The 23,166-nt window shown below is 40.0% G+C and overlaps 1 protein-coding gene across 1 annotated transcript in view; it reads right to left on the bottom strand.

The window, feature by feature from the left end:
- MECP2 (methyl CpG binding protein 2) overlaps positions 1 to 18,669 on the bottom strand; it is a 53,671-nt gene extending 35,002 nt beyond the window's left edge. The window contains exon 1 of the mRNA XM_008578407.1: positions 18,532 to 18,669. Coding sequence (XP_008576629.1) covers positions 18,532 to 18,557 — 26 coding nt within the window. The 5' untranslated portion in view covers positions 18,558 to 18,669. The remainder of the gene's footprint in view (positions 1 to 18,531) is intronic.
- Positions 18,670 to 23,166: the final 4,497 nt, after the last annotated feature.

Genomic DNA, 23,166 nt, shown 5'->3' on the forward strand with positions numbered 1-23,166 from the left:
ATGTTCAATACTTCACTATTAAGTACAATATATCTGTAGCTCTTTCATACATGCATTTTACCAGATGAGGAAGTTCCCCTATTTTTCAAGGAATCTGTCCATTTCATCCAAGTCATTGTTTAGTTGTTCATAATATTCCCTTATAATCCTTTTAATGTCTGAAGGGTCTTTGGTCATATCCTCTTATACCTGATATTGGTAACTTATGTGCTCCTCTTTTTATCTTGATTAATCTAGTTAGGGGATTACCAACTTTGTTGATATAGCCAAAAAAATGAATGTTTGCCTTTTAAAATTTTCTCTATGTTTATCTGTTCGTCTGTTTTCTAACTCACTAATTTCTGCTCTTACCTTTATCACTTCCTTCCTTCCTTCCCTCTACTTACTTTGGGTTTACTTTGCTCTTCTTCTTCTAGCTTTGTAAGGTAGAACCTTAGGTCACTTTTATACACCTTTCTTCTTTCTAATAAATGCATCTGAAGCTACACGTTTCCCTCTATACACTCCTCTAACTACATCCCGCAAATCTTAAAATGTAGCATTTTCATTATAATTCATTATCACTTGAAATCTTTTTTTTTTTTTCCTTTTTGTCTTTTTTACTGACTGGTAACGGGATCGCAACCCTCGGTGTCACGCCCGTACCGGGGAACGGCAACGGGATCACAACCCTCGGTGTTGTGCCCGCACCGCGCTCAGCCAGTGAGCGGGAACCGGTCTCCACATGGGATCCGAACCCTCAGCGGGAGTGCCAGCGCACTCCCAAGCAGCGCACTCTCCAGTGCGCCACAGGCCCGGCCCGAAATCTTTTCTGATTTTTCTTGTGATTTCTTGACTCATGGATTACTTAGAAATGTGTTGTTTAATTTTCAAGTATTTGATGCTTTTTCTAGGTCTTATTGTTATGATTTCCAATTTAATTTCATTCTGATCAGAAAACAATATGTAGGATTTCAAGCTTCTGAAATTTACTGAGACTTGTTTTACGGTCCAGCAAATGACTGTTGAACTGTATCATGTACACTTGAAAAGAACGTGTATTCTGGATTTGTTAAGTGCCTTATTCTATAAATGTCAATTAGGTCAAGGGTGGCTGGTAATATTCAGATCTTCTATGTTCTTACTGATTTTTTCTGGTTTGGTTTTATCAATTATTGAGAGAAGGGTATTAAAATTGCGAAGTATGATTATGGATTTATCTATCTCTCTTTAATTCTGTAATCTTTCTTCATGTATTTTGCAGCTCTGTAATTAGGTACATACACATTTACAAATGTTAATGCCTTCCTAACAAACTGGTCCTTTTATCATTATGAAATGCGTCTCTTGATCTCTGGTAATATACTTTGAAGTCTACTTTTTTTTAAATATTAGTATTGTCACTCTAGCTTTCCTATGTTTACCATTTTCGTGGTGTATCTTTTCCCATCCTATTATTTTCAACCTAGCTGTGTCTTTTTTTTTTTCCTTTTTGTCTTTTTTCGTGACCTGTAACGGGATTGCAACCCTCAGTGTCGCGCCCGCACCGCGCTCCGCCAGTGAGCGGACCGGTCTCTATATGGGATCCGAACCCTCGGTGGGAGCGCCGCACTCTACCGAGTGTGCCACTGGGCCGGCCCAACCTAGCTGTGTCTTAATTAAATCTTAATTACAACTGCATATCTTATAGACAACATATAGTTGGGTTATATGATATATTATTGATATGACTGGATTTAGGACATTGATTTGTTCTTTCATTACAGGCATATTCTCTTTTTATGTCCTTATAACAGCTGCTTTAAAATCCCTCTCTGCTAATTCCAACACCTGGAACATCTTGGGATAAGTCTCCACTGAGTGCCTTCTCTCTTGAACAGGGGTGGGCAAAGTATAGCCTGCAGACCAAATCTGACCCACTGCCTATTTTTGTAAATAAAGTTTTATTTTGAATGCAGCCATACCCATTTATTTACATACAGTCTATAGCTACTTTCACATAACAATAGTAGAGTTGTGTGGTTGCAATAGAGACCATAAGGCCCACGGAATCTAAAATAGCTACTGTTTGTGGAAAAGAATTTGCTGACCCCTTGAGTAAAGGTCACATTTTCCTGTTTCTTCAAATGTCTAGACATTGTGAGTGATACACTGTCAGATTTTGTATTCTGTTACGTTCCAACAAAGAGTTTTAATTTTTTATTTTAGCAGGCAAATTAACTTGGTTGAACTCCAAACTGTCTTCTCTACGGTAGGAAGCAGCTGAAACCTCTCTTCAGTTCTTTTGCTTTAGCTGGTGCTATGATTCGAATGTCCTCTTAAGTTTATGTTGGAGCTTAAATCCCAATATGGAATTTAAAAGGTGGGACCTTTAAGAGGTAACTGGATCATGAGAACTATGCCATCATGGATTGATCCATTCATGAAATAATGGGTTAATGGTTTTATGGGTTACCAGGGAGTAGACTGGTGGCTTTATAAGGAGAGGAAGGAAGCATGTGGACATCCTCTTCACCCCTGTGCTCTTGCTCAGCCCTCGCCATGTGATGCCCTGTGTCACCACAGGACTCTGCAGAAAGCCCCACCAAGAAATGCCTCACCAGATGTGCCTTCTCGACCTTGGACTTCCAGCATCCAAAAATGTAAGAAATAAATTCCCTTTCTTTATAAATTACCCAGTTTCAGGTATTCTGTTATGAGTGACAGAAAACTAATACATCTGGAGTTCAGCAGAATTTATATGAAGAATTTGAGCCCCCTGCTTGTGGCTATCTTCTTTCCAGGATTTCCTCCCTCAGTTTCCAGCTGCTGTGGTTGCTCTGAACTGTGTCCTCTGATTTCTCAACACGAAACTGCAGTCTTCTATCCAACTCTTAGCCTCCCTGCAGCAGCACTGACTGGGACTGCTGTCAGGTGAACAGTGATTATAAACAAGAAATTTGTCCAATGAAGCTCCCTTCTTCCAAGTATCAATTTCCTCTAGTTTCTGCCTGCTTTTAGTCACTTTCCAGTACCTTCAAAAAACTGTTCTTTATTTTGTCTAGAGTTTTAAAAAATTATCTGCAAGAGGGGTAAACCAAAATGAGCTACCTTGCCACTAACCCTCCAGGTGACTTTTGAATACAGTAATCTTGATTTTACATCCTTAGTAAGGACAGAAAGAAATCTTAAACCTTATTCAGTATTTTTATTGTTAATCATAATACTGGTATAATTTTACAATTACTTTATGTGTATTACAACATAAAACAAATAAGTAACTATGTTAATGTTATTAGGAATCAACATTTTTAGTGTATGAAAAAGATATATAAGGATAAAAATAAAGAAGCCTGTAATGTTATATTGCCATTGAAGATATCATTATGTATTCGTGACTTTAAAAAATTTTCAATATATTTCTTAGCTGCATCCACTGAAAAGGCCTAAATACAATGTCACCCCAGTAAGAATGAGCACATCTAACACTCACATCTTGGATTCTATATACCATTTCCCACTAAAAGGAACCAGAGTTCCTTGGAACTAGTTCTGGGAAAGGAAAAGCAAACACTGGGATGAAATATCTTAAGCCAAAAAACAAGGAATCACTCAAAGACTAATTACAGTCGTCTCTCAGTATCTGAGGGAGGACCGGTTCCAGGACCTTTCACGGATATCAAAATCTTCAGATGCTCAAGTCCAATATATAAAATGGCATAGTATTTGCATACAATGCCCATCCTCCCGTATATTTTATTATTTTTGCTATTATTTTGGCAGCTGGCCATATGGGGATCTGAACCCTTGACCTTGGTATTATAATACTGCACTCTAACCAACTGAGCTAACTGGCCAGCCCTCCCATACACTTTACATCATCTCTAAATTACTTATAATACCTAATACAACGTAAATGCTATGTAAACAGTTGTTGTACTGTGTTTTTTTTAATTGTTTTATTCCCAAATATTTTTTATTTGTGGTTGGTTGAATCTGTGGATGTGGAACCCATGGGTACAGAGGGCTGACTGCAATGAGAGTGTGCCGAGAGAACATAGGTGCCAGTATGAAGGGACTCTCATTGACCAAATTTGTAATAATTTGATTGCAAAAGAATAATGACTGTAGCTGAGTTGTAACATTAATATTTTGCTACCATCTAAGGGGACTCTTACACCAACTCCTTAGTCTGAAATTTAGTTAATTAATTTAGTAACTAAAGGCAAAGATTAAATAGCTATACTATCTTTTTTCTTTTTTGGCAGCTGGCCAGTAAGGGGATCCAAACCCTTGACCTTGGTGTTATCAACACCACACTCTAACCCAGTGAGCTAACTGGCCAGCCCTATACTGTCATTTTAAGAAGAAATATAGTTCCTACTTATTTGACGAGGGAAAATTCTTTATGGAGGAATGCCAATATTAAATGTAGATGAGATGACAGAATTAGAAAAACCAGGCTGGCTGGTTAGCTCAGTTGGTTAGAGCATGGTGCTGATAACAAGGTCCACGGTTCGATCCCTGGACCAGCCAGCCACCAAAAAAAAAGAAGAAAAAAGAATTAGAAAAACCATCACTTTGTAACCTGCAATGTAATAATGGGTTCAGGCAAGGATCATCAATGAATGATAAAACAATTAAGTGAATAACTGTTGGGCAACAGGATATTTGTATGGTGCCAAAGCATCACATCACAGATTATTTACCAATTACAATAAGAAAACTATAAATCTACAGTGAAGAGATTTGGCAGTCACCTCCTCCTTTAACCAAGCGGCAAGATGTAGCACCACAAACCTCAGGATAACCAGCCATTAAGTGCCTCCCGATCTGATGCTATATAAAGTACACAGCACTGCCTATGAAATATCCTTGCCCAAAATATTTAACCTAAACAAGCCTGCATTTATAATTACTATAAGGGATAAACAAATTAAATTATATCACAAGAAAAAAGAGACATCTATTATGTTGGCCTTCTATAAGACAACTGGGCTGACTGCTGCAAAAAGTCAATGTCACAGTTGAAGTGGAGGTAGAGAGGTTGTTCTTGTTAAAAAAGACAAATGAGGAAAACTCAAATGCAATGTATAATTCATAATCGCTTTGCAGTCTCCCCCCAAACAACTATAAGAGACACTTGGGGGAAATTTAAATTTGAAGTGGATATCTGATAACATTAGAGAATTATTGTTAATTTTTTTAGATGTGATCAGGGCATTGTGCTTATAGTGGAAAGTGTCCTTATTTTTAAGAGATGTATGCTAAAGTAGTTAGAGGTGAAATGTCATGATGTCCACCAATTCCTTTCAAATGGTCAGCAAAAAGGTATAAAAATGTACCTATCTATACAGACTAGGCAGATATGCCAAAATGTTAACAATGGTCAAATCTAGGCAGTGGACACACAGGTTTTACAGTATGTTAGAAAAAAAGGTTTGGCTGAAATAAAGAATTTAACAGAAGGGATAAAAAAAAGTCTAGGAGATCTTCCAAAATTCAGAGCAAAAAACCCAATGAATGGAAACTATGAGAGAAGACTGAGACAGAGGACCAACATAAGAGGTACAAAATTAAACAGTAGTCCCCACAGAGAAAATGAAAGGATGAAAGCTAACTTTTTTTTTTTTTGGAAAGAGTTGACAACAGACAAAAGTATTCTGATTGAATGATACCAGTACAATGAATGAAAAAGACACAACTCTAGACACATTCCCATGAGATTTCAGGACACTAAAGAAAAAGAGATCATAAAAAGTTCCTAGGGAAGGAAAGACAAAAGGCGGCCACCTACAAAAGACCCATAATCAGATTGGCATCAGGAGTTTGTTTCATTTGTAACCACATGCTAGAAGACAATGGGAAAAATGTCTCCAAAGTTAGGAGGGAAAGTGATTTTCACCTTGGAATCCTATACTCAGTCTATCAAGTATAAGAGCAAAAGAAAGACATTTCAGACATGCAATGAATGACTCAGAAGACCTACCTATTATGATGCTTTTTGCTACAAGTAATAGAAAAGCCAACTCAAACTGGCTTATACAGCAAGAAAGTTTATTCTCTGACATTAACTGGTAGTCAAGAGCTAGGGCAGGCCCCAGACACAGTGCAATCATCAGCTAAGCAATGGCATCAAAACCCAGGATCTGCCATCTCTCTGCTCCACCGTCCTTGGTGAGTAAGCTTTATCCTCAGACTCAGTCTGAGGTAACAAAAGGGCTGCCAGCAGCACCTTCCTTACCTATTCCAGGGAGACAAAGAGAGAAAGTCTTCTCTGAATGTGCCATCGAAACCCTCCCCTTCAGTCTGAGTGGACCAACTTGGATCATATGTTGAGCTTTGACCATTAACAGTTACTAAGGAAATGTAATGTGGGGAATGACTTAAGGATGAAGTTGGGAATAAGGTAGAAAGGTGAATAATATCAGGGTTCCATTAGGAATGGGGAAAGAGGAAATGGAGATGGGGTAAGCAACAACAGTTTCCACTACAGTTTACTCCCCAAGTACCTTACCTTAAGGCAAGTTATTTAAGAATGTATTCCAGAAAACAAGGAAGTAAACCAAGTAAAAGGATGATTTAAGTTCTGGGACACAATGGCTCCAACTGGAGAATTCAATGAAGGGAAGATCCAGGTAGCAGCTGTGTGCAACCTTAAAGAGCAAATACTTGTCCAGATTGCAGGAGGAGGACAGAGAGTTCCAAGAGGAAGGCTGGGGGTTGGGGTGGGGGACAAAATCATGGGAAATAAACAGCATGATTAAGAAGATTTTAAAAGAAGATCAAGGAATATTATTAAAGAAAAGAGAAAAGCAATCAGAAACAGTGGGAAAAACAAAGAGCTATACAAGAAACCCAAGGTCCAAATATGAAGCAGATTAAATCCTGGCAAGGATTTTAAGCAGGTGATGGAGTCTAAAAAAAGAGAAACCATTTGACCTTGGTGAGTGGTCCAGACCTAAAAGGAAGGTAATGTAATCCTAGCATTCATTACTTGGCCTTGCTGTGAACAACATTTACATACAAGGGGTCTTCAAAAAAGTTCACGGAAAGACTCATGTATCTTTCAATTCTACTTTTCCACGAACTTTTGGAAGTACCCTCTTATGTGTAATAATGTAAATGATGTTGACTGATTTTCAACTTTTGAATTAACCTATGACTTGGTTGTGGTTGCAGGGCAGAACATAAATGTAAATAATTTTAAGAATGGATATGGTCAAGTATAGCTTTTAGGAGGCAGAAGTTGGGGAGGGAAGGTGGAAGAAAAAGTAGGGTTATTAATATCCTCATGTTGTACAGAGGGGAACTGCTGTATGGGCTAAAACTGACGGAACAAGAAACACTTTAAAAGTTACAGAGAAATGTGAATATGAATCTCAACATGGGGAGGTAATGTAAGATAAGTCGTCCTCTTTCATAATTCCCTAAATATAATTCCCTAAAGTTGACCAATCAAGAAAGATGAATATGCATATGATTTAATTTTGACAGTAACCATCAAAGCAGAAAAAAACGAAAAGCGGGAATGGTTAAAAGCTGACATCTCTGCATCAGAGAACAGGGAGGGGAAGGGGTAAGACTGCTGTTTTCACTATAACCTCTTTTGGTATATCTGACTTCTGAGTGGTCACAATAGTTTTAATAAAAATTCAAAACCCAAACGACCTTACCCTTCATATTTCCTATGCTCTGACATTAACATCCCAAATCCTGCATGATCCAACCCCTGTTGACCTCTCTGACTACCCTTCTGCCACTCTGCTCTAGCCACATGGGGCTAAGCTCTTGCCAGACTCTTCACACATGCTCTTCTCCACTCTGTGCCTTGCCCACTTCTGTTCAACCCTCAGTTCCCAGCTTTGGCATTGCCTCCTTAGGGAAGGCTTCCTGAATCCTCCCAAGGCTGAGCTGTTCACCCATTATTTAGGATCATAATGAACCCCACCCCCGTATCTGTCCTTCCAAGCACTGTGTAATTATTTAAAGTCTGTCTCTGCCACAAAACCTGATCTCCATGAGGAAAGGTACAAATCTGTCTAGGTTATTCTACCCCTGCCTAACACAGTGCCTGGGGTACTGCAGACACTTCACTCCATTGTGGAGTGAATGGATAAATGGATGAGAGCCTGATGCACTGCATATCCTTCAGCACAGAGCAGGCATGGAACTCAGTATTAAACTGAGCCATATTGGCCAGATAAAAAAGATACTAAATATGAAATAATTCAATCATTTAGAATCGAATGACAGTATAACAAATAGACCTATGAAACCTGCAGTGTTTCACAAGGATGTCTGTGAGGAAACTGTTCAATATGTCATCTGAAGTCCTGTTGAATCCGTCTAAGAGGCGACTGTGGGTTCGACTGAGGTCTTAGCAGTGGAGATGGTGAGAAGTGGCTGGCCTCACAGGACTTGCTGGCGGATTAGAGGATGGTGAGGGCAAGAGCAGAATCAAGGATGACTCCTGGAATTTTGGATTGGGTAACTGGGTAGATGCTGATGTTATATACTGAAGTGTAGAAGACAAGAGGAAGAGCAGGTTTAAAGGGGGGGAAAAATCAAGAGTTCTATTTGAAACTTGTTAAATTTTAAATGCCTACGAACAACTCATGTGGATACTGAAGAGGATGTGAAATGTGGGGCTCAAGAGAGAGGTTTGAGATGAACACAGAGTTGGCACCATCGGCACGCAGACATACCATCATTCAGAGTGATGAAGACACAGAAACAATGAAAATGCCCCTTAATTAAATCAAGGCATAGCCATACAACGAAATGTTATGTGATCACTAAACATGATGGTATAAAAACATTACCCAGATGTTATCTATCTGTAGACAGATGTATGGACAATTTTTTTTTTTTCTGGCAACTGGCTGGTATGGGGATCCAAACCTTTGACCTTGGTGTTAAAACACCGTGCTCTAACCAACTGAGCTAACCAGCCAGCCTGTCAATTTTTACTTTTCTTCTTTCCATATTTTCTGAAAAAAATTTCCCATCAAACACATTACTTTTATAATAAGAAAATGCAATAAGTTATTTTCAATTTAGGGAAAAGTGACAATATAAATCTATTTTTATTGACATGGACGGGTATCTATGACACATTGTTGAGGAAAGAAGGCAAGTTACAACAGCACGTATGATCCCATTCATCTAAAACAATATGTGTGCATGCACGTAAGTAGATAAGGAAGACTCTAGAAGGATGTTTAAAATGCCAACAGCAAAGGTAACTTTTAGGCTATTTTACACCAAGCAATATATGTGCTATTAATTAGTCTTAAACAGTTTTAGTTGCATTACACTTTGCATAGTATCTGCAAAACACTAAATGTGTTCATAAATGTTTGATATAATAAGACGAATTAAGCTTTAAATGTTATTTTGTCTCCTTTTGTTGTATCTGTGCTTCTCCCCACATAACTGACTAATCCCCTTGACCTCTTTCTCCCACATAACTGACTATGTACAGAACAGGTGTTCTTAACCTTTTTCTGCCATGAACCCTCTGGAGCTTCTGGATCCCTCCTCAGAAGAATGTTTTCAAATGTGTAAAATGCATAGAAATTGATTAATGACATTTTGAGAATTGGTGCTAGAATAATATGTGCTTCTTTAGTAAACCACTAAATAACCATATCTACAGATGGGTCTATTAACTTCTCTAAGTTTGAAGCAATGATGAGCATATAGGAAATTTCAAAACATCTATAACAACTATATGATATGAAAGCGTCTTTGTTCTCTATTGGGACAGTCACAGGTTCTCCTAATACTACCATAGTCTGTTGCCTACAATGTAAGGAAATCTGGATTTTCAGTGAGAGTAGTAACAATAAAGATGGAGTGCTTTTCCCATCCAATGTCACAGACCCCCTGAATTCTCAACCCCAGAATCTCCTGGTCTATAAAAATACATACCAAATATCAATAGCAGCTTTGTTTGCATGGTGAGATCACCAGAGTGGTTTTAATTTTTATCTTTGTATGCATATGCATTTTCTAAGTTTTCTACGATATTTTACTTGTGTAATTAAAAAATACAGAGCTTAGGGCCGGCCCCGTGGCTCACTCGGGAGAGTGCGGCGCTGGTGGCGCTGAGGCCGCGGGTTGGGGTCCTTTGTAGGGATGGCTGGTGCGCTCACTGGCTGAGCGTGGTGCAGAGAGGGTTGCAATCCCCATACCGGTCAGGAAAAAAAAAAAAAAAATACAGAGCTTACTAAATACTATGTTTTTGTTTGTTTTATCTTAACTTGGAAGGATGACTAAAATTTTATCCAGTTGCTTACAAGCTATATTAACATTTTTAGCTTACTAAATACTGTGTTTTTGTTTGTTTTATCTTAACTTGGAAGGATGACTAAAATTTTATACAGTTGCTTACAAGCTATATTAACATTTTTATACAGTGATACCACTTTTTTTTTTTTTTCCTTTTTTTGTCTTTTTTACTGACCGGTAACGGGATTGCAACCCTCGGTGTTGCGCCCGCACCACGCTCAGCCAGTGAGCGGGAACCGGTCTCCACATGGGATCCGAACCCTCAGCAGCAGCGCCGCCGCGGTCCCAAGCAGCGCACTCTCCAGTGCGCCACCGGGCCGGCCCTACAGTGATACCACTTAAAAAAAAAAAAAACTTTTGACCTTCCTTAACTACTTAAGTGTTATGATGACTTTAATCATTCCCATGTTCTTACAAGCCTAGAAAAAAATTCACTGGAATTATTTATTCTGGAGTTAAAAGGAACAAAAAGACAAACTGTCACAACTGCAGACATTTGTCTATATTTTTTGCCAAGTATAATTCCAAAAACAGCTGAAAATATTAGAGCAAATTAGTACTTAATATGGACTAATGCCTTCTGCTATTTACAAAAACACAAAAGCCAGAAACACATGGAAATTTATATTTTAAAAATAAGTTACTAAATACATGCAGAAATCTTTAAAATACAACTTACCAAAGTAATGCTAAAACTTACGTACCATTAGAAGCCCCAAAGAAACCAAAATGTTTAATGTTTTAAAAAATGATTCACATGTAGAAAGGAATCTCATGCTTGAAAATGCTCAAGTTCATGTTTTAGCAGCAATGTGGAATGTTGCAAAGGAGAAAGGGACAAAGGAAAATGTGCATATCTCAGAAGCCTGCTTTGCTTTCTTTCAAATCTAAAAATAAAACCTTTGGACTGCCCTATTAATAAGTCTAGAAAATGGATGCCTTCTTTTATGGAAAGCTTTCACAAACATAAAAATAAAAATATCTTCTTCTCAGTTAATAAGACCAAGGGATGTAAACATAAACCAGATGCTAATCCCTGTTTCTCTACAATTCCATTCTCCCTCAGGGCTCTGGTGGGGCTTCTGTTGTAAAAATGTTTCCACAGTACAAGGAGACGTTAAATGAATGAACAAGGTCTGCATATAGCAACACAGACTAGGTTCAAAAGCCAAGTATTAAGTGAAAAGAGTGAGTTACAGAACAGTTTCATACAGTAGGCTATCATGCCGTAAATTTTTTTATGGCTGCTGGCTGGTGTGGGGATCCCTTTGACCTTGGTGTTATAACACTGCACTCTAACCAACTGAGCTGACTGGCCAGCCTTCATCCTGTAAATTAGCAAAACATTTTAGAATACTCTATACTGTCATGTGTAATACAACATAAACCTTGTATAGCGAGTATCTTGATCACTTCAGGGGATGGGCTACCTCAGGGAAGCAAGGCAGAGGGTGCAACCATGGGCTGGATTCAACTGGATCTGTCATATTCGAGTTCCATAAGAGGCTGACACGAATGTTAAACTGGTTACATTTCCTAAGCCCAGGTGGGTAGTACCCCAGTAGCTACCACATGAGCAGAATGTAGAAGCGGGGGGAAGGACTGCGGGAAGGCAGGACCTCGGAATGACGTGAGGGAGAGTGGAAGAGCAGGCAGCACAAAGGAGCAAAGAGGAGGACTCCGGTCCTACCTCCGGAGCCCAGGCTTGGGGGTATTACAATGGTGCTGTCCACAGTGGCTTGTCAGGGTGAACCTGGTCCTTGACAAGACAAGCAAGTTTGTTCATGCACTGTTTCCTTCACCATGAAAATCTTGTTAACAAAATATAAATAAACACGAGGAGAACTAAGCAGTGCATTTGGTACCACAGTTGACTCCTGCTCCACGCAAGCTCCTGACCTCCTCACAGCCTGGCACTTTTGAACATTAGAGAATGAACTGTGGTGAAAAGGGGAAAGTCCTGTCCCTGTGGGTCCCCCCAGGTCTCCTGGGGCAGAACTGGAGGGAAGCAAGGCTCTGTGAAGAGACATGGAGTGGGGGCCCCATGGGTGGGGTGAGAAGGCAACCGGAAGTTGGCCCAGTGCAGGTGGCCTCTGGAGCAATGCTGGGTGGAAAGAGAACAGGAAGAATGGACAGAGTGCCTCACAGTGCCTTCTGGGACCTGGGAAACATCTCAAAGTGTGATACAGCTTGGAAGGAAAGCCGAGCCTATTCAACATACCTGGTGCAGCAGTGCCCAAACACCTGCAGCCTGCACACTCTGAAACAGAAACACTCCTCTCCACAAGGCCGAGCTTGCTGCTCCTGCCTCATCTCCACATAACGAACTACTCTGAACCAGCCCAACAGGTTCTCCCCAGTCTGAGCCTCCATACATGCTGGTCCTTCCACAAGACTCACACGTCTCACTCCACTAATGCTTTCTCTTTGACCTAGGTAATGTTTCCTTACTGTAAGGTCTCAGATGTCAAAGAAGTCTCTTCTCTTCCCTGACCCCATATTCTTTTTCTTTCTTTCTTTCTTTTTTATTATTTTTTTAAATATAATAGGTACATTCTAAGATGTTGTTGGGGGAGGAAGTAGGAGGATTGCCCCATGGCTGGCTCCGCTGCTGGCCGGGTTGCGCCTGACCCCGTATTCTAAGTCTAGGTGGGATCCCCTCTAATATTTATGTGCTCCCTTAGTGGCTGGTATTTCTCTTCATCATAGAAGTTAGCCCCTTATAAAGTCACAGCCTGTTTGCCTGTCTGCACCTCCCACTGAATCAGAAGATTGCTGAGGGTAAAGATAGTCCCCGGGACACATAATAGATGCTCAATTAGTATAGGTTAAATGAATAAAGTGTTACTATTTAAAGAGTACAATAGTCAGAGAAATGAAGCAACAGCAAACTGATCCTGAACACTTCCAGGATATTCCTTATGTATATTACAATACAAATGAGGCAGAAGGTCCAGCAGCTGAGGGAGACTCCCCAACCCTGAGTCCCAAGGAGCTACCACAACTTAAAACAGTTCCAAAACAAAAAAGTTCCATTTTGTTCAAGATTCACAAACAAGAACTGGCTAAAGTTCCCTTTGTCAAGTAAAAGGTCCTCCCTCACATGCCCTGCTCACACAAGGTCACATTTGATGAAATAGAAACTTTCAAAAGTTTTTCTTTCTAGTGCTAACTGTTAAAAACTACTTCTTCCTAACATAATTAATAGTTCTCCAATCTCTGCATAAATTTGTGTTTACCTACTCATACATAGTTTTTTCTTTAAAAGTCTATAATTAAAAGGCCATCCTTGATTTAGCAGTATCTACAGAAGTCAAAAATGCACATACCCTTTGACCCAGCAAGTTCCACTTCTACGAATTTCTTCTACAGATAAACTTGCCCATGAGCGAAATGGTATATGTAAAAGACTATTCATTACAGCATTGATGAAATCATAAAAATTGGAAACACAAATATCCATCAATAGAAAACTGGTTAAATAAATTACGGTACATCCATATAATAAATTATTTAAACCCAACTCTTAAAAAGAATGATATGGTTCTAAATGATCTGATTCCAAACAATCTCCAAGATACATTAATTAAAAAGAGTGAACTTTGCAAATGTGCACAACATTTTATACTTTGTATAAAAACACACCCCATACCCTTGTTTGTCTGTGTACACACATACACACACACACACACACACACACACACACACACAAAACATACAAACACAAATATAAAAAATATATAACATGAGGTTTCTAGAATAGTCAAATTTATAGAGACAGAAAGTAAAATAGTGGTTGCCAGGTGGTTGGGGAAGGAGGGAAGAATTAGGAGTTAGTGTTTTTGTTTTTTTTTTCCTTTTTGTCTTTTTTCGTGACCGGCAATGGATCGCAACCCTCAGTGTCGTGCCCGTACCGGACCGGGACCGGCAACGGGATTGCAACCCTCGGTGTTGCGCTCACACCTCGCTCAGCCAGTGAGCAGCCGGTCTGTACGTGGGATCCGAACCCTCGGCGGGAGCGCCACCGCACTCCCAAGCAGCGCACTGTAGCAGTGCGCCATCGGGCCGGCCCAGGAGTTAGTGTTTAATGGGTATGGAATCTTAATTTTCCAAGATGAAAGGGGTTCTGGAGATGGATGGTGATGATGGCTGCACAACAATGTGAATGTATTTAATGCCACTGAACTGTACACTTAAAAATGATTAAAATGGTAAATTTTATTGTATGTATTTTACCACAATAAAAATTTAACACACACACACATATGTAGAAGAAACTGGTACTGGTGGCTGCCTCCAGGGAGAGAAATGAATGTTTGGGAACATGGTAACAGGAAGACCTTTTACCATATAATTTTTTATACAATCTTTTTCATTCTGTACTACATACCTAACTATTCAAAAAAATCATTTTTAAAATGACAGCCTTATATAAAAAGCCCTTTCCCTAATTATAAGTCATTTATTATATCCCTTCTCCAAATCAGAATTCCACTTCAGTTTCAAGAGTACTTATTGGATTTAAATCATGCAAGTTTCAAAAATTACACTAGCTACCTGAAGAACATAGTCACCAAAAGCCTGTCTTTATTTTTATCAGCTATTACAGAAAAGCTTCAAAATCATCATAGAAGAAAATTACCATTTTTGTCAGTACACAAGTTTTATGCCATCACAACCAAGCTAGCTGAATATGGAACTGTTTCAACAGAAAAAAGTTACCATCATCATAATTCAAGGCAAAAATCAGTCTACAATTACATGAGTTGGAAAACAGACTACCTCATGTCACAGTCTACCCTAAAGCTTTAACTTATATGTCAGAATTTAAAACAACACACACATGCACACACCCCTTTGGATTCCTCCTAGTTTATCTAAAACCTACTTTTGTGAAGATGTGCTATTTTCTTGAGTCTTCCGGAATGAGCACTATAGCCCCACCCCAGTCAAGGAAAAGGCACCATTTCCAGGGTTCAGCATCACCCCTGGCTTGAAGCAGGTGCTCAAACATTTGTTGGGTGAGTGAACAATTGTCTGCTGACAGGCCTGCCATCAGCCGCACAAAGAAAAAATTCAGAATGAAAAAAGCAGCTTTATAGAGAAAATAAGAAAAAGTTTGAGAGATTGTACACTTGAAGAATTCAACATTTGATAAAACTGAAGACCAGATAATTGGTTTACCAAATGTCTAAGACACAACTGGCTAAGTGGGCTCTAAACCTCACCCCATCCCAGAGTTAAATACAAAAACAGCTGTTTAAAAAAACATAGGAAAAACACAAGACAACTTACCCATTGGATTCTTTTGTATGTATTAAATATGTATGTACGAATATAGTACTTTATCAGTCTTTTTGGAAGAAAGAAAATACAGGTGAATATTGATCTATCCATAGAGTAGGAAAGAACTTTCTAAGTATAAAAGCAAAAGAAAAAAATCATAAAAAGTTTTATATATCAGAAAGACAAGCAGAATCAAAAAACGTGGGAGAGCAGGAAAAATATCTGCATGATGATAGAGTTAATATCCTTAATACATTGAGTTCTACTTGGGTGGGAGGGGGGAGAGGGAGGAGGGAGGGAGGTTTCGGTGATGGGACATAATAATCAACTACATTGTATATTGACAAAATAAAAATAATAAAAAAAAAAAGAAATTTTCAATCATATACACAAAAATGTGAAGGGATAGATTTGGACCTACATTAAAAAAGTGCTTGAATGTTAAAAAAAAAAAAAAATACATTGAGTTCTTACAAATCAATTTAAAAAGAAATATCCTGATGGAAGAATGAATGCAGAACACGAACAGGCAATTCACAAAGATCAAATACAAATGGCCAATGATTCCTGAGGTTCAGTCTCAGTAATAACCCAAGGAGCACCAATTTCAAAGTTGTATATCCAATTCTGGGAGGGTATGGGAAAATGGCACTTCCCCAGACTGTTGTGGAAACGGGATAGCCATTTTGGAAGGTGATGTGTCAGTACCCACCAGCAACTCCAAGTCTAAGCAGCCATCCTTTATCACAGTATTTTTAATAGCAAACCATTGAGAAAACCAACACGGGGATGATGAAATGCATGACGGTAAGTCAGCATCAGACTACATCACTATTTAAAAGAATGAGGCAGAGATAAATATATGACATGGATAGATTCAGAACAGTGTACAGATCCTCCTCAACTCATGAAGGGTTTATGTCCCGATAAACTCATCATAAATTGAAAATATCGTTAAGGTAAAAAGCATTTTTGACTTATAATGTTTTCAACTTACGACAGGTTTATCCAGATGTAACCCCATCATAAGCTCATCATAAGCCAAGGAGTGTACTGAATGTATACCATTTTCGCACCACCCTAAATTAAAAAAATCATGGACCGGCCCCACGGCTCACTCGGGAGAGTGCAGTGCTGATAGCGCCAAGGCCGCAGGTTCGGATCCTATATAGGGATGGCAGTGCACTCACTGGCTGAGCGTGGTGCAGACAACACCGAGCCAGGGGTTACGATCCCCTTATCAGTCAAAAAAAAAAAAAAAATTATTAAGTTGAATCACGTAAGTGGGGACTGCCTATAATACCTTCCCATATGTTAAAAACACAAAAAGTACATATTTGTATAGTCTTAGAAGATTTAGAAGGATCTACATTAAGTTATTAACCGTGGTTACCCTGGCTAGTGGCAGCAGAGAGTAAGGAGGAGCCTTCATTTTCTTTACTTGATAAACTTTTAAGTGGTTTGATATTTCTATAGAAGCATGTATTATTTTTGTAATTTTTAAAAAAGTAAAAGAAGAAAAATAATAAGATATCAAACATTTATCTACTGAAGACAGGTTCTGTCCTTTGAGAATTCCCTTCAAAGTTCCTTGAAGCTCAAATGGCTGTCTTTTCCATTCATAAATAATAAGAGATTAAAAAAAAAAAAAAAACCTCTTCCTTTCTACATTTCTTATGAGAAACCGTATAGTGTCACCACTGCCTGTTTTATAAAACCCATTCGTAATATGAGAAAAAGACTATTAAAAACATAAACCACCCCCCAGGGCTGACATCTACCAGAAGAAACTCATTCATTGCCCATGTTACATTTAGTCCACAAAATTTCTGAGACAATGCACAAAGCACTAGCCATACAACTCCCACCAGCATAAATACGTGGAGCACAAAGAACATCCTGTCAGCCGGGCCCAGAGCACACCCCACAGCAATAAAGGGGAATGACAATTTGAGTCACAAGATCAGGGAGAGAACCAAATTTGGGACTTGGAGGCAGTGTGATGCTCTTCACTTCCTTCCACACCTTCTATTCTCTTCCACCCAAACCTTGCCCCCTCACATAATCCCTAAATAGGCTATTTATTATGGATGCCTACAACAGCTTTATACTGTGGTGTCAGAAACCACTAGAGAGACACAAGAAAGTGCTACTTGGGGTCTCAGCTAGAATCATATTTTTTTCTTAGGAAAAGAAACAGGAAGATTTAATTGTAACATTCTACTTTACCACACAGAACTTTTGAAATCCAGGTGTCAAAACATCAAATGTGACCACTGATCCAAAAAAAAAAGCTAAGAAACCACTCATTTTTATAAAAACTGAATTCTACACAATGGTGCCAAAGTAGTCCAAAGTACAGCTGATATAGCACCTGAGTGTTAGATCTAGAATGACTTGGGTCTCTAGCTTCTCAAAAAGCACTCATCCTACTGTAGAGTCCCAAAAGCTAGACATGTGTCTGGGTGCTCACTTTAGTTATGGTGGGAAGAGCGTGGCAAGCACACACCATTAACCATGAGCTCCGCTGTTCTGTGATACCTGAAAATGCATCACCACTGCTCACTAATGTTGAACCGTTAAGTCATTTACCCAAAACCAGAGCAAACAAAGCATCATGCTGAAGACTGCTAGGCAACAGCAGCAGCGCAGGTGAAGAGCTCAGTACAAGTGCTCTCAGCTCAGCTGACCTGCTTCAAGGTGAACTGAAGTTGCAGATCACCAGTTCCGGCTCTAATCTGACGCCCGCCCCCAGATCACACTGTGGCCACCAAGTAACCCTACCCAAACTGACCTTTCAGGGCTCAGGGAAGTGACTTTTTTTTATTATATGGCACAGTTTGGCACAGTTATGTCTTTTGTCTTTGGGGTAGTTTTATACTGTCCAAGAGTAGTATATCTTATTTTTTCCTTTTTTTTTTTTTTTTTTTTTTTAAAACAGATGGCCAAACCAGGACATATACTAAAAAAAAAAAAAGGAAGGTTACTTACCTGAGCCCTAACATCCCAGCTACCATGGAATCTTGTTGGAGCTGGTCTACAGAAGCAAGGTGTATTCTGGGGAGTCACATGTCACATCAAAGCAGGAACTGGTGAGTCTGTATTTTTATGGAGCCTAAAACAAAGAAAATCGTAAGTTGAAAGCCCCCATTGAGCGGCAGGACCTTTTTCCCAGAGCTATTTGGGACATTTTGAAGATAAACACATAGACAAAGAACTATGCTATTTCCCAGCTTACCTAGCTAGAAACAAAGGATAAACTGCAAATTGCTAGTACATAACACACAGTGCTAAAACAGAGGAAAAATTCATGCTTGTTAGAATCAACACTATGACAGGTCTTGTCACCTCTGGGGGACACTTTGACACTACAAAGCATACCGTTAGTGGTGATTTCTGGCAAGTATTTCTTCCACCACGTCATACAGAAATACTCGGGGAGAGAATACGTGTTCAAGAAAACATGCAACATTCAAAATATCACCCCAAATTAAATCCTTTCCCTTTCAAGCAGCTGAAGTTACAACGATCACCTAAAGGGGCTTTGCCCCTGAAAGAAAAAAGGCAGCACCAACGGAAACCAAGCGCCCTGGGAGATCCAAAGCTAACATCCAAAACATCGCAAGTCTTTTCAGAGCAATCACTTTTAAGCCTCTCAGATCAGTAAATCTGGATGCTCAACAAACTGAGCTATTAGTTTGATAGTTTCTCTTTTGTTTTTGAACACATGCTCAAAAGAGAACTTTTGTCATTACATATTTTGTCATTAAGACAGCCATGACCATCATTTCCCAACAAGGAAATGATGTTTTTCTTAACAAAAACCTAAACTGCCCCACATTAGCTAATCTCTGATACCTTGCTGGCCCAAGAGTAGCACTTTTACCTTTAGACTAAAAACAAAAACTCGAAATGTACAACTTAGAGACTATTCCACAAATACTGATGTAATTAAACCCAGAGGAAGGGCAACACTAACCAAGTTTTTTATGGCTGATCTATAGTGACCAGGATGGTACCTAGAATTATCTTTTGAGGTTCAGTGAGGCCTCATAATTCCCTTAAACAAATAGTCAAGTCATAGAATGCTACGAAATCCCAGAAGTCAAATTAACAATATTACTAGGTTAGCTATATAATAAAAATTGAACTGGTATCCTGGCTGGGAGGCCCTGGAAAAGTTACAACTTCCTATGGCTACACGTTTTTTTCCTTGTAAACTGAGGGAGCTGGACTAAAGTTCCTTCCAGATCTGAAAGTTTAAGATCTTTGATTAACTCAAGATTTCATGGGGTGAGATGGGGGGAGCAAGAAAACGAGAGAAGTTAGGTGAAAACCAATAAAACAGGTCCATACATCATATAACACCCCCAGCTCTTAGGCAAGGAAGATCTTAAACTTTCAGAGCTGGAAGGAACTTTAGTCCAACTTCCTCAGTTTACAAGGAAAAAAACTTGCACTGGGACAAGTGCAGCCTTACTTGGTCCCGTCATCTTCAGAAGCAATAATTAGAGTCCAGACATCTGCAGTAACTGCATAACAACTACATGCTATGGTGAGGACACATTCATATGCCAGCACACACAGCATAAGTGTGCTTCAAGAAGTTATAAAGGCCAAGGCTTTATTCTCTAATGGAATTGTCACCCCCTCTTTGATATGGGAGTAAGGATGCCAGCCCCCAAATTCCTGCTCCCATTCAGTTTCCCCCACACAATACCTACCATCAAAGTGGTGGAACCAAGTATTTAAGCAATGGTATGCAAATCAAGCTTTCAATAGAAAAAGGTTCCTTGTAAGAGAAAGGCAGAAGAGAATAGGTAAAGGCAGAAGAGCATAACTTTTGTGTAAGCAAGACCCGTTTCATTTGCCCTACCAGAAATGATGTAAAGGCACAAGGGTTTGACTTGGACGACAGTAGTTTGACTGGAAAGGGATGGTATGGAAGCACTGAAGACAAGGTCCTTCCATTAGAGTGGCAGTAATGCTCTACCCAAGAAAAAAAGATTGTTTGCCAGCCACATGAGACTGGTCTGCACGGATGTCACCATAGCAGAGGGCAGTGAAAAGAAGGTGTCCTGCCACACTCCCTTGAACTCACCAGTCTAGGACTGTGCTTTACCCCCATGAATTTAAAACAGTGTTGGTTACTACAAATATCAGACACCTTCTGTGATTCTCTTCTACTTAGAGATAAATCAGGCAGCGTGGTAACAATCTGCTCTTAGCCAATTAAAGATTTACACTGATATTCACCTTTATCAAAGATTAGGGGTTCTAGGACATATCATTTATCATGCAAATAGTCCTGAGCAGGTACACTAGGAGTCGAAGCTAACAATTTTACCTCTGCTGTTTTCTATTCTAGGTTAAAGAAACAAAATTCTCATTCCATCTCCACATGGGGGACAGAGTGTCCAGGTGGGGGCAATATCACATTGGACTCATCTTGCCAGTTTTTCTTCCAAACTCCACAGCTTGTCTCCCTGCCCCACTAGATTAGGTCACACAAATGCAGGGCAGGCAGGGGAAACAACTCTGGCTGGATATTAGACATATATACACAAAATGCAGAATTGTATCTGAACTCTCCAAATATACAGTGGTCTGTGCCTTGCCCCAGACCTATCCCAGGATTAAACAGCATAAAGGTCGGAGTAGATTTGACTGCATGATGCTCTCCTATCAGGTGAAACAAACACCTGGTACTCTAGATTTAAAGCATTCCAGGCAAGTATTTAACAACAGGAAATAGAAACGTATAATAGGCCAGTACTAGCAAGAAAGTCGTACAAGATTTCTTCAAGCTGTTAGGACACACTGACTTCAAATGCCACAAGGCACTTTGCAGAGAAACTATATTCTGCAAGCTGCCTATGCTGTTTAAAGGGCTAGAGGTATGACGAACAGCTAACTGAAGGGGCACCCGAAGAAGCAAACACATTGCCAACTATGAAAAACAAAGCAGAGACCTCGACTTGTCATGCCTTAGGCTCAGATTTGTACAGACTTTGGAATTTTCGTTATGTGAGGCTGTGTGTCTGTGTGTGGATGTGAATGTACCCCAGGGATCAGCCACCTAGCTGACCTGCCACAAATGGGTGATCTATGGTGACTTATTTTGATTAAAATAAGTATTTTGATCAACTGTATTTCTACTAGATTGACTGTGCTCTTTAAGGTTCTGACATAGCCAGGTAAGAAAATAAAAGCAAATGTTTCCTAGGCTTCCTGACTGGAATTTGAAGTAGGAATCCTGACAAGCTCATAAATAAGCCTATTTCCCTAAATCCCTGGTGGAAATTCCCAAAAGACCTCAGAAACCCAGACCCTGTCTTTTTATAGGGACACAGCACATTTCAAAACACCGAAGAAGTCAGCTTAATCTCTTTACTGATATTGAAACTGATGAAAATTCCAGCCACGGAATCCAAAATTCTCCTATCAGTGCCTATTCTCGTAACTTGCCTATTAATACAATTTTACTACCGAGGCCCAAATATGCTTCGTTTTTACAGTTTAAGAAAATGCCTAAAACTTGTGAGAGTCCCACAGTGTCTAAGCCACTTAGCATCATACACCAGTAGGTTTGGTTCCACGATCATCAACCATCCCCCAAATTTTAGATCCTATCAACTCACAATTTGGGGTACTGATCCCACACAGCACAAACACAAGGCGCGAATGGCTCGGCAGAGCCCATTCCCATTCCTGGAAAAATAACCAGAAGCACACATCTGCCTGACCATGAGTCAGGAATATCAATTTTGTGATGGAGCCCATCCCATTTCTGTTGTGACCAACCCACACCCAAACAAGCTCACAACAGAAGCAACCGCCACAGAGGTATTCCAAAGCAAGCTCCCCCCCACCTTGGGGTTCATTCCTAGCAATGTCATAAAGTCTTCTCTGTGAGAGCAATCTTTTTAGACTCTTCACAATGACCTTAAGTCTTAAGTGCAAAATCACAGAAACACTGCCACTGCCACATAAAAGTCACTTTGGGTGATTCAGTCATAACCAAACTAAAAAGAGAATAAACTTATAAGGACAATCGACAGGAGCCATAGCGATGCGATGAACTTGCCCCATCTGATACTGGTGATCCTGCAAGCTCCGGGGCGATGAGAGCCCATCACATACTATGTCCCACTCCACTTATGTAACTGGAAGATCGCCGGCGAAGGAGGGGGGGAAGATGGGAGGGCGCTCATATTCCGAGGCCACAGCACCCTCAAGGAACTCCTGAGCAACCTAGGGGCACGCTCCCATCGAAGAGCCTCAGATGCTGCCGAACGCACAGTCCCCTGGGCACGGTCGCTGATGGGAACTATAACCACCTCTTTTGATGAGTTGTGGGATCCAAGAACACAATGTCTAGTCCCTTTTGTGGGTGGACAATAATCTCCACCTACTTGTTCCTGCCAGATGAGGAAAGGAACTGGTTGACCAACTCGCTCGAAGTGGGGGCAGAAAGTCATGGAATGGGCGAGAAGGAGGGGGAGGCAAAGCCCGGAGATGGGGGTGAGAGCGCAGGAGCCCTTGTGGCGCACTCTCCCGACGGGAGGCGGACTGCGCACGCGCGCCGGCGGGGGGGGGGCCGAGTAACGGGAGAGGGGGCGCGCG

This window comes from Galeopterus variegatus, unplaced genomic scaffold (assembly GCF_000696425.1).
Source record: "Galeopterus variegatus unplaced genomic scaffold, G_variegatus-3.0.2 Scaffold1677, whole genome shotgun sequence".
NCBI classification, from domain to species: domain Eukaryota; kingdom Metazoa; phylum Chordata; class Mammalia; order Dermoptera; family Cynocephalidae; genus Galeopterus; species Galeopterus variegatus.